Consider the following 24,450-nt stretch of genomic DNA (forward strand, 5'->3'; position numbering starts at 1 on the left):
TGATTACAACTCAAAGTACACACCTCCTCCTGTAGAGCTTCCCACAGTAAATATCCTTTGATACATGAAACCAAGATTGCACATTAAAGCAATAAAAACTGTAATCTGTTGTACTGTTTACCAGGAAGACTTTATAACTATCGTTGTAAATCATCAAGTAGAAATTACACATCACATTTCAAAAGCCTTTGAACAGATTAAACACAGTTTATTCAGATAAGACCTCCACTCCATTGGGCTCAGTAAGTTCCAGCTGGATTAGACAAAACTGTCTAAATGCCACTTGGTAATGCTTTTAATGAAAAACAAAATTCAAAGCATTACAAAAACATAATGTATAAACAGACATTATACAGTAACTGCAAATGTATTTGAGGATTCACATAAATTCATATGAGCATTAGTCGTAATGATATATACAAGATTCAAGTCCTACTGCATCCAACATCAGTGAGGTTCATCACAGCTGATAAATCCAGGTTGGTTTAGTCAGAGAATACTCACTAGCCTCACTCTTCTCAAACTGCACAACACAGGATTTAACCTGGCATGAAGGGGAACCTTAGTGATAATGTTAACATCTGCCAGCCCCCAGTCTCCTGTTTCCCGCTCTTCATCTAGATAGAGTGGGCAGTGGTACACTGGTAACTGAGAGGCAGTCGATGAAGAAGCATCTGAGACTTGAACATTACTGGTGTCCATTAAATATGAACTTTTGCAAGGGAAGGTATCTTGAGCAGTATTTGTGCTCCTGACTTGAGCCTTGACACAAAGAAGGGGCAGTGAGCATGGCTGCAGAGAGACTGTGTCCTGTAGGGCTCCTAGCTGCGTATCCCATGATGCCCCTCTAAGCTCCAGGCCACACAAATACACAGCATCCAAGGGAAGTGAGGCTGGGTATGTGCTATCACTCAGAACCTGTAGGAACAAGGAAAGTATAAGTATTTATCCTGTAGCACCTGTAGCACTTGGTTACAGTCAATCCACAGAGTTCCAAAATTGAAAGGCCATTTTAGTATGATTTCATGATTTGTACGCTTTACCTGAAAATGCAGTTTTACATCACTGATAAATTTGCGATTTACTTGAGCAGCCTCTCTCAACACTGCCACCAGAAAGCCTCTGGCATTCCTGAAAGCACACAGTCTATATGCACCAGGTGGATCTGAAGTGTTATAGTGGCAGAGATAAGCACTGAGCAACTCTGCCCTCCTCTCCATACGAGACAAGTCGGTAAGCTTGAGGAGGGAACTGAAGGTTGGCGCACTGTATTGAACGGGCTGTTGGAGCTGTGAGAGGAGCAAGGACACCAAATCAATGAGATCATCCCACTCAGCCTGGAGGAAGTCACTCAGGGGACTGTGAGAAACTGCTTCTGCATTTGTAACTCTGCTGTCATTCTTGTTTGTAAGGTAACTCTTCAGGGCCTGTAATCTGTCTCTAGCATGGCTGTAGGCTGGCATTACGGAGGGCTGGTTTAGCTGAGTGTAGAGACTCCTCACTGTTCCTAGAGGAGTTTGGGAGGCCTGCAGTAGTATGTTCAAACTGCGGCTATTGATCTTGACTGTCTCAGCTGCCACATCCGGACTAAAACCCAGCACAAAGGGGTCATTGATGTTCGTTGAATCCTGAAGACCCTGCTCCAAAATCTGCAGTAGTCCTGACAAATCTGAGGACATGAAACATAGCCACTATCAATACACTGTACTTAAAGAGAATAGTTGATAAACAGAAACACCCACTGTGGCTCTATTGCTTGTACTCCTGATATGTATAACTTGCTCTACATAAAGCCTTCTGTTAAATATTTAAAATATAAGAATTAAGAAAAAATCTTTGCATAATCCATTTTCTCCAGTCCACTCTCTCATCAGTTAGCTTGTCAGATGAATACTATGTAAAATACAGTTCTATCAGAAAGTTGTCTGGTTACCGAATTGGCCAGGATTGCTGATAAAATCTGAGAGGATGTGTGGTACACTGCCCCACAGAGGTGACACTCTGGTAAGGCAGGCCTTGGCAACACTTTCCACCACCTCCAAATCTGCAGAGTCTAGCACATGGCCACCATGCACTAGATTGACTATGAATGCAAAGTACAAGAAGGTTAACAGCGTACAGTTACTGAACTAGAGGGACAGTTTTACCTGTTAATGCTGCCTTACCTGCTATATACTGCAAAGCTTTGGTCTTGTCATGGCAAAGATTGGCAATGCAATTGTGTGCATCCACCAAAGCCAGGAGGTCTGCCTGACTCCTTTGAAATGGAAACAATCAAGTCTTAATCCTTCATGACATTACTCACTATTTGAAGAAGGTACCTTTTAAAATACTAATACATTAATCCATAATTCATGTGTTTGGTTTCTAAATAGGCAAATATGTACAGTATGTGGGCCCATTTCCTCACCACTTGTAGATTCTCCCTTGGCCTAAGTATTTGTAGGACTGTCTCTGCAGTAAGACAGAGTGGAAGATGGCACAGCGGAGGAGGAACTCCGTGTTGTCTGCTGTCACACCTGACAGTGACTGACACTGTATGATGGACACCACCTGTTGCAAGGAGCAGCTCAGCTCCTCCTTCAGATCCCAGGGAGAATCACAGACCAGAGGCAACGCACACAGTCGCACTGCCGCTGTTTGATAATAAAAATAACAATGACCATTATCATTTTAATCATTAATATAACCTGACCAAAACCAAGACAAATATAAGTTAATGAAGTTAACTGAATCAATGAACTGAATCATAAATGGACAACTCTGATTTTCATTATCACAGGAAAAAAAAGACTCTCTCACAAAGACTGTGAGATGGCATTAATAGAGAAACATGGATATACTTTGTGCTTTGACTGCAAACCAATGTTCTGTGTGTATTTTGTTTGAGGAAGGTAAAGGATTAGACTGATAATCTTCTAGCTTAGTAAGAGGTGGTAGTGGTAGTAAAAAAGACAGACTGATTAATCCTTTGAACTGCAGCTACAGTGTCCCTTAAAAAGAAAACTTGGACATAGCAGTAATGGCAAAAAATTAAATCTACCTGGTATGTGGCATAATGCATATTCTTGAGTTATAAACCACAACCGGAAGCATGGGTGAATCAGGCATCGCTCCTCTGTGCAACAGGTAGGCAAGCAGACAGACAGATAAATACATAAACAGAAAGACTGGGTTGTATGCATTTGTCAATGATTATAATTAATACAAATGCAATGTAAATTAATTCTTGATGGACCACCTACCTCTGAAAGGCAAGATCAGCTGGCTGATGTGAGCCACTACTTTATCATCCCATTGTTCCAACAACTGACAGTTGTTAAAAACCAACCAGTGGCCATCATTAACTGCCTTGTTCAGTGCTGAGAGTATGCTCTCTCTGTTACACAGAGCCCCAAAAGAAATGACTTTGACTTGAACCTAAAACATATTCATTAAGAAAACATCAAGCACTGCACTGAAGTACAACAGTCAACACTATAAACTTAAAACAAAGAAAAACAGTGTGTCTTACCTTCTTTGTTTCTGCTACACAGTCTGCCAAACTGTTTATTAAGTGAAGAGGCTGAATATTTGTCCACTTATCTCCTCTTAGACTGGGCAATGTAAGAATGATGGGTCCCTCATGTTTGACGAGGTATTGTGCGAGGGACTCTGGGTTCCCAGTGTGAGGGGCCTCAGATCCCACAGTCTGAACAGGCAGACAGAGTTGACAGGCAGCTATCACATCAGCGAGTCCATCAAGGCAGTTTGGGAGCATGGTTTTCCAGAGGAGAGCCCGCTGTAGCAGAGACAGATGGGAGTGAGAGTGACAGGGAACAGTCCCTGCCACAGTGGACGAAGGAAAGTGCAGGTACTCCTGCCACTGTATGGAGGAACTGGAAAGTGAGGAAATCAGCCCTCTGAAGGCCAAGATCTTCTCCAAGCGGAGGAGCTCTGGATGGATTTGAGGGGGTATCCAGCTGGGTAGAGAGGTGGTAGACGTGGGGCTGGGTTTAACTTTAAAGACAGGATGTTCTATGTCTTGAAGGCCCCTAATGAAGGCTACCCTCTCACCCTCGGAGCAGAGCTGGTTGTGTTGGAGCAGGGCCACAGACACCAGCAGCTTCAGAACAGCGACATGGCTCTTGAAGAGACAAGGCCTGTATTGAACCAGTAGCTGGGCAACCATATTGTTTGTAACCTCTGGTACTATACCCCTTGGTACTTTGCCAGTGATATATGACACTATTGGTCTGCCCTTCACAAAGAAGGCTTTTTGGATAACTGTGATGAAGCCACGTAGGGAAAAGTAGTATGCAGGAGAAAGACGGGACACCTCCTCCAGAGCCTGGTAGAGAGCAGCAGCTAGCCTCACTAATTGTCGGGGGGCAGCCACCAGAGCCTCATGGTAATCCAGCTCTTCATTCAGCTGTTTAATCTCAGCCTGCAGTTTCTTCATTACTTCTTGACAAGCAGCCATGCGGGGGTGAAAATCACAGTCCTGCAGCAGTGAAGTCTTAGACTGCAGGATGTAGTCCATCAGAGCGTTCTACGACAAGAATGTGTACAGTCAACTGATGCACAACAGCTATAAACAGCAGCAGATAATTACATTATCATCTATTAAGTCAGACTTTGCATAAAAGAACTGCACCCTACTTTAGTCTGATCTAAAGGTAAAACAGTCAAAGTAGTAGCTTAATTAAAAAATTAATTTATCACTCTCAAAAGCCTAGTACAGTATCTTCACCATAACCACCACGTCATGTTAGAATCCACATGAGCTACATTCTAACTGTGCCCAGGTAATCTAGATAATATGGACATCCAAAGCCAGACTCATGGGAACAATACACATTGTAAGATTCAAGTCTGGAAAATGAAAACTGATAATAATTAGAGCCTGACAGTTATCAGCCAGAGAGCTTTTACATGGAGCAGTATTTGTTTGATCTGATGGTAAATGGTAGTCTGGTCACCTCCTCTGTGACCAGCTTCTCCTGCAGTAACTGCTTATCATTCTGGAACCGTAGGTGTTGAATCAGCAGCTCTTTACACTCAGCTTGCAGCAGCTGTGTCAGCATCAGCTCCTGGATCTCTTCTGAGCTCAGGGAGAGGTCAACTACATGTACCTCAGCCAATATGGATGGATGGATCTCTAAGGAACAAGAGCAAGAATACAGTTAGTCACTATTTTTAGATGAGTTACAAGAGCTCACATCCAAAATGTCTGAGTGTTCAGTTCATTACTGTTTTTAGATATCCCATGTGAGGCTCTAGCTCTTTATACTCAGCAGTGCCCTCTCTTCACATTATGTGTGTCATTATGATGTGTGAAAAGTTATTAGTTTGTCTGTGTATAAGTTACAAGTCTTAGCAATTACTCATAAAACATCCTGTACATATATTGCACTGGGATGATTAATGAATTTGAAAAAAGAAAAACAACAATTCAGCAAAACTAGCAGACTAACTGGAAGAATATTTGTTATTTTACCAATGCGTTCCAGCACAGAGCATTCATCAGGGTGATTAACAGAAAGTGTAAAAAACACAATCTATATATACACGCTGCAAGAAGACTGAACCTTTATCAGTTATCCAATGAGAGCTAGACACATACATGGCCAGCCTCCAAGGAATGCTGCATCTCTAACACAGACACATCAAATTAAAACTAAACAACAAAATCAAGAAAAAAAATATCACATAATATCATCACAAAAATAAGGACAACATTCTGGAAAATAAAAGCCTTGTTAACTGTAACTGCAAAAATAACTGTTAGACTCTCTAAATCCAAAATCTTCATTAATTTCCCTTGGATTTATCCTTCACTTTTGTGGTAAAATACCTAAACCTATACCACCTGTAATACCTATACTAAAGTTAGACAACTCTAACAGAAACAACCTGTTTATACTGAATCATTCTTACCACTGCTGAGCAGTCGGACAGGCAGATGAGTGCTGAGGAAGAGGCAAAAGTCAGGGTGGGTTGGGCGAACATGCTTCATTAACCCTGAAGGGCAAGGGGCAGGGGGGGCCAATCTGGCCAGAAACTGAGGACTGGGGGTTCCACGTTCCACGTGAGTTACCAGGACTCTCAAACCTGTAAAACAAAATGGTAAGATTAGGTTAGGGGTGGAAAAAAGACACACACAACATCATGTTAAACTAAGTAGCAGAATATAATGAAATGAATTTCTTCTGTGTTTCACCTTTCTCAGCAGCCTGGTCCAGCTTGTCCAGTAGCTCTGGATCATCAGCACAAACCACCATCCCACACTCTGTCTCAAGTTTGGTATTCTCTCCTGTAGAGCAGACACTCATGATGTGCTGGCTTAAGTTTTTCAACACAAGTTATCATTCAGATCTTATTCTACATGAAGCCTATTGCACTTCAACCTCCGGTGGCCAAAAACTACACTTTGTATGATTCAGGACGGCACAGCAACAAATGGCCAAATCCAAGCAGAGGTGATTTCTCAAGGACCTACCTATGATGAGCCAGCTCTGAGAGCTTATTTCTAGATGCTGCTGGATGTCTGCCAGTAGAGGCCAACGCTGAACCAAGGCACTTCTGTAGCCCCACAGCAACAGCTGAACCACCAGTCTGGCAGACACAGTGTCCTGGAGCTGCCACTCTTTCATGCCTAACGCCCGACCCAGAAGCTGCTGCAGCCTCTCCGACACAGGGATGTGAAAACCGAGAGGAGGATGAGGAGGTGCAGGGTCTGACTGAGTAAACAGGGAGGTTCTAGGATCCTTTGGGTTTATGTTGATGCTTCCTGTTTGGCATAGCTCTCTCCACTTGCTCAGTAATTCTGTGCGTATATCAGGTGCAAAGGGGCCTAAATAAGCGATGATTGCAGCCAGGATTAAGGCATCTCCTGATAAGTTCTGGTTATGTAACTCTGCCTCCTAAAGGCAAAATAGAAAAATTCTAATAAATAGAAAATAGTCATCAAAAATAACATCCAAGCACAAAATTAAGTGGAGTGTATAAGTAACTTGTGCAGTATATTTGCAAATTCTGTTACCTGAGAAGCAGCCCTCCAGTTTCTGACGTGTTCCTCTAACTGTCCAGCAGCTACAGTAGCTTCTCTTTCCATGCTCTCTGCTTTGTGCAGCTCCAGCAGTTGCTCCTCTAGGTTATTTTGTACAAATTGAAGTTGAAGTTTAACATCCTCTAGACGCTTCAATACATCCTCCTTCTGCTGATTGGCCAGGTGCAAATGACCTCGTGCCTCTTCCACCAGCACCTCCAGTTTCTGCTTGACCAACATCTGGTGCTGGATACAGCAGCATTCATATACAGCCTGGACCCATCGACACAGGGACTCACAGGCCTTGCTCACCTCTCGCACAGACTCTGGCACAAACTGAGGACTGTGAACTATCTGGCCGAGCTGCTGCAGCTGTTCACTTGTCAAGCTGTACCGGTCAAAAAATTCCAACTCCTGATGAAAGGAGATATATTAGCAAAAGAGCAGCCCAAGAGCAGCCACTTAATACACAACAAATTCAATACTTCAATATCAAAACAACTGTGTATACTACACAAATTAGAATGATGACTCAACTCAGTGCCTAGGACTTGCATGTAGTATTACAGTATTATGTTTAATGCACCGACAGTTTTTGACAGGAATCAAAAAAGTTTAAAATTAAATTAAATTAATTTTTCCACACACCTGGAAAAAGTTATATTGTCCAAGAAGCTGTTTAGCACTGTCCCAGCCTGGTGGACGATTAAACAGCAAACAAATTGCATCCATGATTTTCACCACTCCATCAGGCGGATCTCTGTAGTGACGCACCTCCTCCAGGTCAGACGGATTCAGACACTGAAGAATTTTGAGGCCTGAAAGGAACACAGGTCTCACCTGGAAAAAAAGATTTAAAAGTTCATATTCTGTGACACCTAATAAATGTTCTACATTGTTCTAAAGGACCTGACCACCCAGTATCTAAACAGCAAATTAGAATTAGGTATACATTTATATGATTTTTGATGCAGATATCTATAAAATAGGAAATCTGTTTACCTGCTTCTGAGCATGATTAATCTGCTCGTCCAAGTCATACACCTTGTTCTCCTCTACCACACATTTCTCCTGAGCATCCTCAAGCAGGCTTTTATGATCATCTACAGCTCTGAGGAGCATTTTCTCATGCTGCAGGACAAATGGGAAGGGAACACTGCATTATTGAAGGTATCTCAACTTGTATTTTTCACAAAAAGGTTTTAAGGTGATTATGGAATATTAACACAGCAATATTAACTGATGTATATGTGTACAGTTACTTTAACATAAGCTCTGTCACAGCAAAAAAAAAAAAAGAGTTACCGGCATGAGTTTATGAGTTTGAAATTAATAAACAGTCTGTGGTGTGTGGTATGTTCTTCGGCATAAAAAAGCCTCTATAGTGCACTGGATATACTGCTCTCAAGGTTGTTTGAATCCTTTTGACTGTGATGACAAATAACCTTGTGGTTATATAGGATATTGATCTCACTGGAATTGCATATGCTGAATTGCTCTACAATACCTTCTGTGTCTCAGCAGTCTTCTCTTTCAGTCTTTTTAAGTGCTCTTTGTATTGCGTAGCTGTGTTGTTCATGACATCCGAATGAGACAGAACAGAGGCAAGTCTGAAAAAATGAAATAGTTATTGTAGACTAGAATGTGTATTTTTGTTTTATTTTAAAAGTGTCAGGAAAACATAATTTAAACCTGTACAGTCTACTACAATCTAATTAAACAGCCCTGTAACAAAGTGTAGGGCCACTTTAAAGCTAGTTAGTACCATAATCACCACAAATGAACTCATAGATGTAAAGCAGCATATTAAATACTGGAGGGAAAAATTCTACTCAACTATTAGTTTAAGACTAATTACCTGTTGGCTTGGTCCTGCCACTGTTTGTGCAGGTGGTTGCAGAGGTAACCAAAGTGGGCAATGAGATCCATATAAGTCTGAGGACTGAAAGGCTGAGCACTTAGAAGGACAGAAGCATACTGACATGCAGATTGATGGATTCCTGCCATAGCCACAGACAAGCTGGCCTCTGAGCCCTCTCTCCTCACTGCATTAAAACAAAAGGAAAAGTTATATGTCTCAGTACACTGTAAAAATAACACTGACAGTAAAAAGTGATAAAGGTGAAGTCAGCATAGACTAACTTTTGTGGTCTGACTCACTTTTGTTGGGACAGGTTTTGAGGCATTGAACAGCAACTTCCACTAAGGACTGGCTGGACCACAGCTGGTACACCTCGGCGCAGCAGCTGAGGCTCAGGGCCTTGATCATTTGTCTCTGGATCATAAAAAATAAAATGTCATTTATTTAGGCCTGCTACTTAAAATTAAATCACTGCACCTAGTATGCCAGACTGTGTATTCTAAACAAGGGCTACAATCTAAAAAATTCAACTGTGATGTGACAGAGAGGTTCCTGTGTCAAGGTCTATTGCATTAAATGCCTGTCCCATTTCCTCACCTTACTTACAAATATTTTCTCTAAATGAGGTGTACAGTCTTGTTTTTTTAAGAATGTCATCTGTATAGTTTGTCTTCTGCTTTGGGATACAGACACAAAGATTCAGTTACATGCAGAATAATTCAAGGAAAAAGTATTCATACTTACGTCCCTACAAGGGGTTATATTGTTGGCACGTATCTCACTGGTGTCTGATGTGGTGAAGGGCATTAGAAGGAACACATGGACATTTCTGTGGACTTGGCTCAAGTACCTTTGTTAAAAGAAACAGACTGAATATGATTTATAATGTACACAAATTATCTTTTCCAAATATTTAGTCTAAGTACTTAAACCAGTTTTCCTATAAGCCTATTTGGTGAATGAGGGTGAATGGGGAATCATCATTAACATACCAAGAGTTCAACTACAGTATAAATGATTGTCATTGGTGATGATTGTCCATATCACAAGTACATTAGCATTACATACATTTCTTTGTTGACAGTAAATTCCAAAGTGACAAAATACTGAATAAATGTACATCTAGGTCTAATTCTTAAAAAAGACAGTTTGATTGGGCTGAGTGGTAAAAGCTACCAGTTCTAATATGAGGATTAAAATATCAATTAGGTATATCTTCTTACTTATCAAACACCCAACTGTCCATAAGGTATCTTCTTGAGTTGTTCACAGCCGTCACTCTGGAAACAAAGTTCCTCAGCTCCTCTTCTGTGTAGAGTGCCGGGTAGGTTCTGTGGGCCATCGCCAGCAACAGTTCTTCTCTAACAGACTGGCTGATTTCTTCATGGACCAGTATGATAACATTACCGCCATCTACTCTAGTTCGATTTCCAGCCTCTTTTAGGATTTCATGCAACTTCTTCTCATTACCAGAATGAACCTCCATCAGCTGGTAGCCTGTGAGGTAGGCCGCTAAACGCACAGTGGTTCTACGGCCTGTGCCTCTCTCTGAGCTGATCAGTACTCCATGACCTCCAGGTATGAGCAAAGCCCTGAGGATATGTAGCAGCTGTCTCACTCTCTCTCTGTGTAAAATGTATTTGGATTTAATGTTGTGTCCTTTGTGTCCTTGACTGTCCTCTTTTCTGTCCACAAGAGCAGACAGTTTCTGCAGTAGCGTATCAAGATCTTGCTCCTTGTAACAAGAGCTAGATTTGAAATTGTGTTGCTGATCCACTGAATTCAAGGCCTCTGAAAGCTCAGGACCATATACAAGCCTAGGCATTATGCCCTCCATATGCTGAACAATCAGCTGCTGCAGAGGATGAGTTTTTAGGCTTGCCTCTTTTGAAGATTCAGTCAATGTATAGTCTATCTTCAGGTCTGACTGGCCAGCTGGTTTTGGCTCTGGTGGCAGACTTAGTGTTTCTGGACTCTGGCCTATTTCCTTATAGGTGCCTGCTGTGTCAGTGGGTAGTGTGTGAGTAGCAAGGCTTGTGACTTTGGGTGAGACATCTATACTGTCAGGGTGGGGTTCATCAACCAATCCAACTCCATAGTGTGTTGCTGCAACCTTGGCTATGAGTGACATAAGAGTTTTTCTTTCGTCTTCTGAGCATAACCTATCGCTAAAAATATGCATGCACTCATGCATCCAGAGATGTGCTATGTTAAGAACTGATGCTGCAGGCCCAGGAAGGACTGGAGGAAAGCCTGGTAGCGCATACTCCTTTTTCTGCGTTGTCCCTGTATTTTGGATGTTAGGCTGCCACAGATACATCCCCTGAAACACCTTCTGCAGGTCATGATGGGAGAACATGAAATAGGGCCTCTGCACAGTGGGCTGGAATTGGTCACATACAGCATGATACAGATTTTTAGTTGCAGTGATGATACAACATGCCATGTCCTCACCACTCTGCTTAAGTGGCATTTCTTTGAGCCAGACTTGTAGCCTAGGAGAATGGATAGACAATATAATGTCTATAGATAGACTGGGGAGCACAAAAATGGAGAACAGGCGTGACAGCCGGGAGGATATCACATTACTGTAGTGATTGCTGAATCCTGACACACAACAGGTAGCCATATAGCTGATGGTTGCAGAACTCAATAACTTGAAGTGGTAAGTATCAAATGTTAGAATCTCTCCCTTTGAAATACTCTGTCGTAGAGATTCTAGAGCAGTCGATGTCTTCCCAAAAGAATCTATCAACAGGAACAATAGAAATATTAATCTAACAGAGCTTCTCTCAGTCAGATTCAAATTTAATCATTTTAGTTCATCTGAGGTAAATTTTCTTACTCACCGCAGGGGGTTTCATGCAAATCATCCACAAACAGAAGCAGTCTTGGCTGTTTGGCTGCAGAACCCACACTATCTTTACAGTACTTCTGGCAACTGATGGTTTTCAGTATAGTACGCAGGTCTCTGGAGCTCAAGAGTGGACTGGCTGGTAGGCTGATGTGTGGCTTGTCAAAACTCAGCAAAGTTTGACACAGGCTGGTTTTTCCAGTACCAGGCTCTCCTGCAAGCAACACTGGCTGGTTTGCCTCCAACATGAGGTTCAGGAGATTGGTATGTTTCCAATACTATGAACAGACATTTAAGACACATGTAAGTTAGAATATTCAAATGAAGTGAATACCGTATTTATGTCTTTAAAGTCTTTAAAGAGTGTTAAAGACAAACCTTGGGCATGATGGAATTTGTCAACAGCATGTTCTTGGGGAACATCTTACTGTCGATGCTAAAAAAGTGTTCAAACACACTCTCTTTATCAGGAACCACAATTTTGTACCGGCAAGTAAACAGTGCTTGGCGGACAAGCAAGTCGAACTGTGGCCAGTGACTGAAGTAAAAACAAAAACATATGAATAACATTAGTTACTGATACTCATCATGGAGACTTAGCATTTTTTGATAGCAAGAGTATACATAGTTTGAATATTTGTGCACATATACAGTATGTGACTACATATAAAGTTCTCCTACCGAGGATGCAGATGTCCACCAAATCCCCAAATATAAGCCACCAAAAAAAGGTCCCTGCCAAGCAGCTGTTGTTTACTCTGGGTTCCATGTAGAGCTATATCTGGTAGGAGAGTAAGGATAGTTTTAATAAAGGTAACACCACTATTCTACTATCGCAAGGTTATAAGTTGATTAAAAATGGTTATACCTCTTTTGTCACTTTGAGGTATGGTCTCAGTTTTTTCTACTTCCTTCCCAAAATGTTGTAGGAGAGCACATAGGATCCGGACAAATGACATGATTTCTTGCAGTCCATACACTGGGCTTTTAAAAGATTCTCCTTTACTGTGGATTGCAGAGGTTAAAGCCTTCTCCTTAAGCAAACCAAGAGTGCTGGAGAAAAGATCTTCAGCGAGACGATTCCACATTTTCAAGGTCCTTTGATCAAGTCTGTGTGCACAGTAGAGAGCATCCATTTCATTCTTCCACACAGCCTTCCACAGATCAGCTCCTGTAAAATGAATGAGGCTACAGCGGGTCACTGCAGAGGGACTTGCATCACTTAGGTCTGTGATCTCCATAAGTAGCTTTAGGTATGATTGGGATGGCACAAGTGTTTCACCTGATGGCAGGGAGAGAAATGGATCCTCAGGATCACACAGTGTGGTTAAGTAATCTAACCAGCCAGGCTGCCCCACAGGTTCCCCATCCATTACCAGCCATTTTACTATTGGCATATGATCATTTCTCTTCTTATTGTCGCACAATTTAAAACCTCTGTGTTCCTGTCGTTCTGAAACTCTTAGTACTTTTGGAACAGCTCCATCCTGCCATCCTCTCTTTTCACAGAAGCAGCCAAATACCTCATCATGGGACATGGCATTAGGAAATAAAACCACAGTGTCGACAGAGTTCCAGTTTGAAGCAGAGATCTGAGGATCTGCCTGTGGGGCATTTCCTTTGATCATATTGTCATTTTCAAACACATTTTCCACTGCCTTGGAAGCCAGACTATTGAGTGCTCCAGCTAGAGCACAGTAACAGGTTGTCTTTCCACTACCCGAGGGGCCTATAAGCAGAACTGCCGGAGAAAATTTCATAGTCTGGTAGAGTGTAAGAGCACTGCAAATTATTTCCTTGTCACAGTGAAACTGTTTCCTTTGTAATTCTTCTGTAACTGCATCTTTAAGTTGCTTCTTTTCTTCTTCCTCAATGTATTGCTGGAAAAGAGGAAACTGGCAGGCTATAGGGAATGCGTCCTTGAAGATGATGTAGAACTGTGAGGCTTTCTTGTGGTCATAAAGAACAGGTAACAATGCAGAAAGAATCGCTTTGACAATGGCAGTTTCCTCCATTAAGCCTTGTATAATTGACACATGAGAACTGCGCAACCTGGAAGACTTTTCAGACTCTTTTCTATCCTTGTCAGCGACTCTGACAGGCTCATTTTGAGATGACATGAGATCAGTTTTTTCTGAAGCTAATCCTTTAGCCTCATCTGTAAACTGGCATTGCCTTACACTTTGTTTTAAGTGTATTTCAGAGGCAGAGATGATCTTTTGCAAAATTACAAGATAGCAGTTCTGATCATCAGTGATGAAATCAGGCAGACAGAAGGAATCCTTGGCCAAACTGATAAGAGACACCAGACGCTGACTTAAAGACATGGCCTCTGTGAAACCAATGGAAGTCAGCATTACTTCCGCAATGATCCTGTAATCTGGATGGGTTAATGCAACTGGTCTTGTCGCAAGTCGCAGAGTCTCTGGAACTTCGGCTGTATACCCCTTTGATGAGATCAGAACACACCCATAGTTGAGGTTAGCAGAAATGCCTTTCCCTCCAAGTACCCTATGGCACTCTGGATTAACAATATCTGCCCCATCAACAGTCCCGTCCTTTGGTTTGTCATTTGTCCGTTGATTCCTATTTCCTGTTAACCCACAGAGGGACTGTTGAATGTCTACTAGATGCTGTCCTAGTGACGACAGGACCCCTTGTGTTAGTAAGTCCACAGTGTCCAACAGAAGCCATGCTCCAGTCTGTAGGGCGCCAAACAGCATCTGCTGAATAACACCAAGTCTCATGCTGGGATAACACTGTATAATAACAACCTGCCGGCCCAGTGCTTTTCCTAACTGGACCACAGTCTTTTTCTTTCCAGACATGCTAGGTCCATTCACAAACCCACACCTGTAGCTTGTCAGTGCAAGGAGAATCCCCAGTATTGCCCGATCTGTGGGAGGAGTGTGCACCATCATCCAGTCTTCTGGACCAAAATACTCATAGCCATATTGGAAGCGATGGCCCAAAACATCCACATAACACGCTGAATCATCACTGCCTTTCAGACTCTGATCTTCTGAGTTTATATGATACTTCATCAAACTTAGCCACTCAAAAGAAGAGTCCAGCACACACTGTACCTCCATGAGTTGAGAGAGCTGCTGTGCATGACTCATTGTAAGCAGAACTAAGGCACGCAGACACATCATCGTGTACTTAGAAACTAGAGATTCGCTTTTAGCCCCTGTGACTCCATTTCTTATGAAACAGCCAAGATTTTTCAGTTTTGCAGAGTTGTACGCCTTTATGTTCCTCAGTTTCACTGGGCTTGATTCTTGGAAAGCTTGTAGCACAACACTGCACCATACTGCCTCCTCAGCCACCAGCAGACACTGGAGAGGGTATTCAGACAGCACATCCAGCACAGGTTGTATATTTTTTGTCCTACTAGCCATGTGGAACAAGATGTCTCCAGCTTTCTTATCACATTCCAAATCTTGACTGGATGGTTGAAGCTGGTTTTGCACAATAGCACATTGTTTCATGAGCTGTACCATGGTCAACTTTAACTGTTTCTCAAAGGCACTCAGCCAAACCAAGGCATTGAGATCTGGTTCTAAAGGAGACAGGAAGGTAATGTGCTCCTGGAGGCTGGCAAAAACCCCTAGCACTTTCATCTGTCTGTGGGTCCCAGATGTAGGCCCATGGGTTTTTACATCTCTTGTATTACATGGTATTTCCCTATCCACTTCAAGCCAGTGAACCCCTTTAAAGCATTTGCGTGCAAAATACTGCAGTGTGACAGGCCTTGGGTGAAAGGAGAGTAGTTGTATCACCTCCCTGTCACTCAAGAACCAGAGTCTTGGAAACTGTTCACGCAGGGCATCCAGAGGATCCACCATCTGTTTGGAAATAGCTTCCATTGTATACAGACCACCAATGAGAATCTGGCAAAGACTGTTACCATGAAATCTGTCATTTTTCCTCTTGGAATTAACAAAGCTCAATACATGAGGGTCAGCTGATATAGAGCGCACAATTTCTTTAAATGTGTCATCAACTGGTTGGAACTGCTCCAGCTATGAAAAAACACAAAAAACAACATTAGTCTGATGTAAACTTATAGTAAAGTTCTGAAATGTATCAGAGACATACCAGAGACATACCAGATCTCTTTTAATGCTAAAGAGTGTTTCATCAAACATCTTCGTCAAGAAGGCCCACATTTGTTGGTATCTTTCAAATAAGTCTAGCAGCTTCTCTATTAATATTGAAAGAAAAAGCAAAAAAAAAGCAATGAATTCTTTCTTTGTTCAAATAATTTTTGCACTTGCAAGCAAGCAATTTTTTTTCTGAATATCTGATTTACCAAGATCTAGTAGTGATTGCATCCAATCTTCCATCTCCTGCCTGAACTCAAAAGTATATGGAGACTTCAACATGGTGGACAGAGTCATCAAATCGTTCTCTATCTCAGCAAAATGTATTTCTAGACCTGAATGAGGAAAAACATGGAAAATCCCACCAACTTGTGAGCAGCATATTGCTTTTACATATTTCCCCCACAGAACAAAAAATGCTTGTTATTTAGTCTCACCAATGATGATGAATCTTTCCTCTTTACAGGGGTGGTGACTGGCAGTTTGGAGATTTGAAACAATGCCCTCTGTGGGCTTCTCTGTCTCTGTTAATCCATGTTGTAACTCACAATACTTCCAAACAGGGTGAGTAAATTCATCCAGCCGGAAGAGTCTAGCTTTCCATTCTCGTTGAAGCTTCTGGAAGGTCTGTTCTGTGTTACACTCTGCTTGTGCATCCCTGCACATCTGACAAAGGAAAAGATGCCATAGATAAAAATAATTGAATGCTGTATCAGTTACATATAAGAAAAGTTTGTTGTTTATTGTGTCTGTCACTGCCATAACATACCTCTCTCCTGCTCTTACCTTGAAAATTAGTTCCTGGTGAGCTTCTTGGTGAAGTTGTTGAGACATCAGCTCACCAACAGTCACCTTCCTCTCTGAGACATTCAGTAGGCCAAAGCCTGCCAGACAGAATATATTTTGATTACTTCAAATACGCTGTGGTTCACACAGTATACATATGTTACAATATGGACACAGGGTCTGACCTTCAAAAATAGCTCTCAAGTGTTTATGCCTGAGTGTGGGGCTCTGTAGCTTGGCCATGACTGCAAGCTGACTGCTTAAGCTTTCCAGGATCCCTAAAGTCTCCTGCAGCACCGCATCATGGGCAGGTATGATACTTGTTAGAGAAAGAGCTTGCTCCTTCCACTTTGCAATTTTCCCTTGAGCTTGTGACACCACAACCTGACAGAAAATTTGAAAAGCTTTGTTTGTTTAACTCGCATGGAGAACAAAATAGTGTTCATTTTATTACTGATAGTGGTTTACAAGCAGTGAATAGCACACATACATGTTTTATTATGAGACAGAATGTGTTTACCAATACTCCAAGTTGTTATATTAGACTATTTTTTTCTTCAAAGAAATGAAAGATGACAACTAATTAAGGACAGAGCAAATTCAAGTTAAAATGATTACTTCCTTGTCAAATACATTTTATCATCTTGTCAAAAAGCGGAGAGAGGTTCATTTGGCATGTTACCTCACTGAAAAGCAGCTGTTTCCATTCTTCCATCCATGCTGTGTATGCAGCTATCAGCTCCCATAACTCTTTACGAGCTTTGACCTTCTGAACATCCATTGACAATTTGGTCAAATCCATTGTATGTTCTAATGGGAGGCAACAGAACATAACATTCTGGATTAGGATTAGTAAGATTTGGATTCTTGCAAATACAAAGTGGAACATATTTTTCTCCATTGGTGATCAATAGAAAGTGTTCAATGGTTGTCTTTTTAATTTATTTATCATTTTTTGCTGCTAAGCTTACCATACACCTTTCGATATATACAAGTCAAGGCTAAAGGTTCAGAAGTAGCCAACTTTTTCATGCCATAATTCATACCTTGTAGGTTTTGACTGTTCCTGTTAAGTTGCTCCAGCTTTGCATTTATACTGTTCACATGTGCACACATACTGTTCAGTTTGGAGACCATCTCTTTGGTGTTCTGGGTTGGGTCAAGGAAGGGTCCAGATGTAGCTTTAGAGACTGTATTTTTAAGGTCACAGACCAAAAATGAGAACATTGTGTTCAGTGCATTAGCCACTGAAGGAAGACGGTGGCAGACTATGCTGTCTGCTTCCTTCAAGAGGGGTATAAAGCTATCCCATAAGCCGAGCATCTAAATATAGAACACAAAAAGAAGCATAGTCACGGCAGTGTAAAAAAAGCCATAGCTGAGACGTGAAATGTGGTTATTAATGACATAACTTTCACTCTTATCCCTGCAGACCTTATCTTTCAAAGTAAGCTCCTGCTCAGTCATCTCTCTATAGTTCATACAAACAGTGTTCTGGAGGGAGTGAATGTACTCCAACCGTTCCTGCATGTCTGCCAACATTTTCACAGACTCCCTCACCTGCAGAGAGAGGGAAAAAATTTACATTTTTATCAATTTTAAATATTGTAAAATACTTCAGAGGACTAAGAGAGACAGTTTAGTGCCTAGAGGCTGGATAATCAAGCTGAGTGACAACTAGATGAAACTACATCCTGCAAGTATTAAACAACTCATCATGACAAAAGTCCACTGGAGTACTCACTAATACCAATTGCAAAAGTATAGACATGAGTACATATAGTCAATAGTTCTCCTTCAAATAACAGCACTGAAGACCTTAAATCACTATGCATCACCTGATCGTTCTTGGATAATGGAATCTAAATTCAGAACACATTGGCTCTGACAAAGCACAGCCCTTATGATGAATAATTCAATTAAAGTGAATGTGGGACCGAAAGAGGAGTCTCAGAGGATCTGGATTTTCCATCACCCATCCTCAGAGAACTAGGGTATTGTTATTTTATGATCTTTTTAGATCTAGGTCTTTTGCTAACCATTTGGATCTATCAATTTCTCTTTACATTATATGTTTTGTTTTTTTTCCATGCATGTATGTAAAGTTTTGAGAGTTACTATACCATAAGAGCATATCTTGAGAGGTCATGTAAGTCCTGCGGTTCTGTCTTGAGTTCGGCTGTAGTCCTCTCAAAATCTGCTATGAGGTTCTCTGAGTGTAGCTTTATCTGCTCAACTAGCTGCTCCAGCACCTTCTCCTCAATGAACCTCAGCTGTTGACCTGAAGAGACAAAGGTAAAGAACAAAATACCAATTGCTATTAAGTCCAGGAAATAACTTATGGATTTCTTAGCCTATAAACTGACACATACAGGTAATCTGCTATTTTAGAAAACCAGTCAAGAATAATTCTGACCTAAGAAAAGTTCTTGAATAGGATTTGTTTTGAATATTCAAGTCACACAGGAGAGGAGATATAATTGCTTTTATGAAATGCAGTCATACCTAGAGTGTCCTTTGTGTGGGTGCAGTGGATTATGAACAGTTGGTTGGAGGTAGAAAGTGATGAGGGAACTGTGTTGATTCTTTCAGCCCAGCGGCGCAGCTTTTTAATGAGCTCCTCATACCGTAAAGCAGGCTGACCCTTCATGGATTCCAAAGAGACTTGACTCCATTGACAAATAAACAAATTAATGTCCACCAACCATTTGTAGCGCTCACACAGCTGCTGGATCTCTAGTTCAGCTTTCTGTCCAGAGAACAATTGGAATTACTAAATGAGCTGGTATGCAAATTGTTTCAGATGATTACTGATTATACACTAACATTGGCTAGTACTGGATTTGAAAGTGAGCCTCACCTGCATGACCTTGGTCTGCTCTCTGTCAGCTTGTTTTGAAGAGTCATTGGTGCTGATCTGCCACTCCAGCTGTGTCTTGGAGAGAGGATAGTAGCAGCCATGCACCATGTTGCCCTGCACCATTAGCTGGGTTTGCTTTGGCAGCACCAGCCAGTGAGCTGACAGGTCTCTGTGCAATCGCCAGCAGCAAAACTTTGTGCAACCAGTCTTTCCATTACTGTTCTTATTCTCCCCTGGTAAATAAAACACACTCACATTTAATCTGTTTTCCCATTGTTTATAAAATAAATAAGTTTATCATTTATCTAATTTTGGAACTATTCTGTGTTTAGACCATATTGATCCATACAGCAACAGGAATGACAGCAGGTTTGGGTCAGCAGACGCTTAAATCAACTGAAATCAGAATAGTGAAATGTTCTGTTAAAGACCAGAAACAACTGTTAGCTATACCTGTAATAGGAGGATGTTCAATACGACTGAGGTCAGAAGTTAAATCCCGAGCAAAATCAGAGTTTAAGACACTGTTGCTGATCTCCTGGAAGAATCCACAAGTGTCACACATCTACCAGAGAAGAGAGGTTTTATGAGGCTGGTGATAAATTCATGACCAAGACACTGTTAAAAATACAACATTGCTAGAATTAACAGATATAATAAATATAACATATTAAATATAATGTAAGTCTTAATCCCACATAGTTGTTGATTTACCAAAAATTGTATTATTGAGGCTCTACAGCAAATTTAACATAATTTAGCATAAGTGTATCATAGGCTAACATCTGTGCAAATCAACTTTTTGGAGATATTAATACTTAGTTTTGTCCATTTCAATGTGTTGTAATTAGTAATCCATTCATTTTACTAGTGCAAACCCTTTTCTGTTTATGGGGACTAGCTTTCAAAAATATAATGTGCTTTTCCAATGACCTTAAAACTATCCAACACCTACAACTGAGAAATATCATATCATGTAGGTGTAACTGTCATTGCAACTGCGCAAATTTGTAAATTACCTGAACTATGGAGTCGCCAACAGTCAGGAGTGCTTCACACACTGCCTCTTGGAACAGGTGTATTGGTGGGTCCACAGTCAGCTGATTAGTAGCACTGAGACACAGCTCAGTGTGGAAGAGACTGCACTGCTGAGATGTATTTCTCTAACAAACAGAAAACATCAACAACAGTGATTTACTTCAATATTAATTAAATACTGTGAATTTGCTTTATCTGATCCTTCCTCCATTATTTTATATAGCAGTGGTTCTTCACAGTTACTTGGGCTTTGTATCCATGCCCTCCTTGTTATAGCTCAAGGGCAGGTTGCAACAGTGCAAGGCTACTGTGTTTTTAATCAACATGACTTTTTTTTCTGGCAGAAAGGTGTGCTGGTGTAGCAGGACCAACATAAATGGAATTAATGAATGCTATTGTCACCTTCATAACATTACTGAGAAAAGATATGGCATCTTGTCTGACGATCGTGATGAGACTCTGCACAACCATTTGATTGATGAGAGAAGCAAAGCACCCCAATTTCAATAAGATGCTTTCAGATCGAGCCAACTCTTTCTTCAGCTCCTGTTGGTGAGCCAGATGGAGGTGAATGGGTTCATAGCATTTATTTGGCTTTTTAGCATATTCCATGTGCAGTTTCAGCTCCTGGTGTGCCTTATAGCTGTTGTCTTTCACCTGGGGATAAAAAAGCATTATTAGAGATGATTACAGAAATGGCCAGGCTTCCTTCTTGGATAAAACTACAAAAGATCTGTCTAATGCTCCAAAATAAGTGACATGCTCTCAACTGCTCAATTATTGATGCTATTCTTAACATTTGACATTGGTTTGAGTTTGTTATAGTTTTGTATTATGTAAGGGAAAAAAGGATGAGGTACCACATTTAGGATGACACTGCGAAACTGTGAGAACTTCCCCAGAATCTCCAGGCACTCTTGATTCTTAGTTATCAGTACATTCTTGAATTCCAGCAATGTGTAGGTTTGAGAGTCCTCCTGGGGCAGCCAGTGTGTCTCCTTCAAATCTTCAATTAGTCTGTAAAAAAAACAGACACACAAACATCACTTAGATTAAATAATCATCTAAACATCAGTCCTACATTTTATCTCAAAGTTAAAAGGTCAGATCCAATGGCTGGAGCAATTCAGAGCCACTGGTTTAAAATCTGATAGTTCTTTATGTATTACGCCAAAAACAGCCAGTCAAAAGAATATTATATTATCATATTATATTAATATATAACAGTATCATCTGCCTGTTGAGAACCAGCACCCTTGTATCATTAGTGCTGTAACTGTTTGCTATAACTTACCTAGTGAAAAGTTGAAGAGCACTTCTGAACTGAGGCACAGCTATAAGCAGCATGTCCTGCAGATTCACACACTTGCGCTGAAAACATATCTTGCGCACATTTCTATGCCACCTGGCACAAACAAAACCCATGCAGGTGAAGCATGGAGAAACAAAAAATCAAAACACAATTTACAAGTAAGTGGAGAGAAATACACGAAGGACAGCTTATATGTACTTACAAGGTGAACGTTTTCCACAGTCTGAAGTTCCTGAAAAATGAGATTTCCTGCAAAGCTGTCCACAACACAGACTCTCTGTACCACTCTGCCAGACTAACAAATCCACCATAACCCTTCTCTGTCACATGTAGTACATAATTAGGGGAGAAGATGTAGTGCTCAGAACCAGCCTCACTGGAATGGACCACTTGTAGGTCATAGGGTCTAAAAAAAGAGGATATATCAATATGCATTCAAGTGTTCACATGGAATGAAATTACAACACAAGAAGATCCACAGAAGTCTGACATTTATGGATGGTAAATACTATTCAACTGTACCTGTATGAGTCTCTGTCCACTTCTTTAAGGTAATAACTCTTCAGTTCTGCCAGGTGTCTTTCTTGGACAAAGATGTGAACAACTTCTGTGCCAGTGAGAGGAAATGTATTTGGTTTGGTTGCTTTCCCATCCTTTACAGTCCTTATCTTTTTATCCTTACATGTTGTGACTTTCATTGATTCATCTTTCTCTGTTACACTGAAACAAGAAAAACAGAATAAAGAACAGAGAAAATCATTCTGCACTCAAATAGCTCGGGGAGTAAATCTTGGCAGCTAAATTTTTCAGCTCCTAACTTTTGTTCAAGGCCTAGCAAGACAGGGTTGGGCCTATTACAAACAATAATCATCTTTACATATCTCACCATTTTACTCAAGAGGTGTGACAAAAGGATTGCATTGATGTAATAAATGAAATCTGAATTATTCCATGTACCTTTGTGCTGTCGACTCAGCAGTTCTGATAGGGATGTTGGTCCCTAATGCTGAGGCCATTAGTCGAGGTCCTGTCCATTTTGTATCATTTATGGCTCTACCAGGTCCTACTTGGGCTATCAGACGAGGAAGTTCCACCACTGATAAAGGTCTGTCAGGAGGGACATTTTGAAGGATGGAGGTAGGGCTGAACAGGGGCCTGGCCACAAAGGTGGCTGAGAGAGAAGGTGGCTTTGGGCATATAGGTGGTAAAGTCACTTCAGCAGAGTGTGATTTTTTCTTAACCTTGGATCCAGTTTTAGTGATGTCTTTACCACCAGTCTGAGAGATTATATTACGGGATCTTTCCCCTTTAGTGGCAGCGAACATGCTGCTAATCTCTCTATGAATACCATCAGTCGGTTTACATACCACAAACTTTATCTTGATGGTTAGGACTTTACCCTGGAAGTTCTGGAAGGTAAAAACAAACAAGTTAATTTACCACTGTCATTTAGCTAAATAACAAAACCAAGGTCCTGTTTTACACAATACAATTCTAGACTAGGATGAACTGGTTAATACTTGCTCTCTGAACACAGAAATTATCAAGCTAATGACATATAAGCTGTGTGGAAACAAACATATGCTTTCTCAATAATGTTTGATCTAAATATATGGTATTATCATTACTTTTTTCATTATCATGAAAAATGCGGTTCCACTTCTCCATTTCCTATTGACATTCAGCAAGTCATGATGAAACAGTGTACAGGTAAAATCTTATCGACGACTCTGGGTAGCGCAGATTAACGTTAATTTACAGTAGATCTTACCAAACGTCAGAAAAATACAGTAATTTAAGTACGGTTTGACTTCAAAATTCCTATGTAAACTGCATTACATACGTGATTTATCCTCCATTACAATAACGTAAACATCTACTTGCTAATTCTGGAACGGGAAAGAATTGTTTGCGAGTAAGCTAGTTAGTTAATCGACGCTAACTTTGTGATGAATGCTAAAGTTAACTCCGTAAGCACAAAACTAAAGACGGTACACTTGACGCAGTTTAGCACCTGTTCTGTCCTTAATAACTACTTAATTTGGATACCAAAATCATTGGAAACAGCAGGATATGTTTCTAAAGTTAAATAAGTACTTCGAAACAACTACCTAACAACAAAGGAGACAAAACTAACTTGTTAGACTTTCTTACCTGAAGAAGTTGTCAGCGCAACCACGGCGACAGCTCGTTGCCACGGTAACGCACAGTAACTCGAGTTGGTCTCCTGGCTGAAGGTCAAGTATGTCGAGTTTAAACTGCTCGTTACCCTTAACCCTACAGTATGGCTTTTTTCCGATACAGCTTGTCAAGACTTAAGCATATGACATAAACCTTTACTACAAAAAGTACTATTACTTTTCAATCCCATTCTTAGTTTGTTGTCGTTGAGTAGAAGTATAAGCAGCATAAATGGAAATACTCGAGTGAAGTAGCCTATATACTTCAAAATTGTGCTCAAGTACTGAGGTACAGTGATGGCAGCATACCATTACCACTGCAGGTAAAATCACAGGTGAAAATAAGAACATTAAGGAAGGCACGTTGTCCTCAGTGGACTGCAACTACCGTTAATGTTATTAAATTCACCTGTGGTTTTCCTG

The 24,450-nt window shown here is 40.9% G+C and overlaps 2 protein-coding genes across 3 annotated transcripts in view; both read right to left on the bottom strand.

Moving 5' to 3' along the window:
• The window catches only part of fam20cl (family with sequence similarity 20 member C, like), a 32,710-nt gene that overhangs the window by 1,928 nt on the left and 6,332 nt on the right, over positions 1 to 24,450 (bottom strand). The gene's annotated exons all lie outside the window — the stretch shown is intronic.
• LOC108887170 (dynein heavy chain domain-containing protein 1) lies at positions 64 to 24,061 on the bottom strand. The gene is made up of 44 exons (XM_018682438.2): positions 24,002 to 24,061; positions 22,805 to 23,256; positions 22,370 to 22,567; positions 22,050 to 22,253; positions 21,830 to 21,940; positions 21,396 to 21,552; positions 20,938 to 21,192; positions 20,517 to 20,660; positions 19,951 to 20,062; positions 19,498 to 19,730; positions 19,143 to 19,386; positions 18,761 to 18,918; positions 18,072 to 18,197; positions 17,684 to 17,960; positions 17,320 to 17,447; positions 16,823 to 17,021; positions 16,638 to 16,735; positions 16,289 to 16,517; positions 16,061 to 16,186; positions 15,858 to 15,952; positions 12,614 to 15,770; positions 12,427 to 12,526; positions 12,124 to 12,283; positions 11,741 to 12,023; positions 10,115 to 11,639; positions 9,636 to 9,741; positions 9,191 to 9,305; positions 8,889 to 9,075; positions 8,538 to 8,640; positions 8,033 to 8,161; positions 7,679 to 7,870; positions 7,025 to 7,444; positions 6,482 to 6,905; positions 6,203 to 6,295; positions 5,920 to 6,093; positions 4,962 to 5,140; positions 3,515 to 4,531; positions 3,246 to 3,420; positions 3,044 to 3,118; positions 2,411 to 2,636; positions 2,166 to 2,257; positions 1,934 to 2,083; positions 1,044 to 1,669; positions 64 to 918 (listed from the first exon to the last, which is right to left on the bottom strand). Exons 2-44 carry the CDS (start codon positions 23,170 to 23,172, stop codon positions 490 to 492), a joined length of 13,599 nt encoding a protein of 4,532 aa, XP_018537954.1. The 5' UTR covers positions 23,173 to 23,256; positions 24,002 to 24,061; the 3' UTR covers positions 64 to 489.

Source organism: Lates calcarifer, linkage group LG5 (assembly GCF_001640805.2).
Source record: "Lates calcarifer isolate ASB-BC8 linkage group LG5, TLL_Latcal_v3, whole genome shotgun sequence".
NCBI classification, from domain to species: Eukaryota; Metazoa; Chordata; class Actinopteri; family Centropomidae; genus Lates; species Lates calcarifer.

Bases quoted from the DNA above. Each gene is read 5' to 3' on its own strand.
- LOC108887170 (XM_018682438.2), bottom strand. From the start codon at position 23,172: ATGTTCGCTGCCACTAAAGGGGAAAGATCCCGTAATATAATCTCTCAG. The intron at 3,119-3,245 runs GTAGGTGGTCCA...CCTGTTGCACAG, and splicing joins GCTGATCTTGCCTTTCAGAG to AGGAGCGATGCCTGATTCAC. The intron at 2,637-3,043 runs GTAGATTTAATT...ATTATCAAACAG, and splicing joins TGCATTATGCCACATACCAG to CGGCAGTGCGACTGTGTGCG.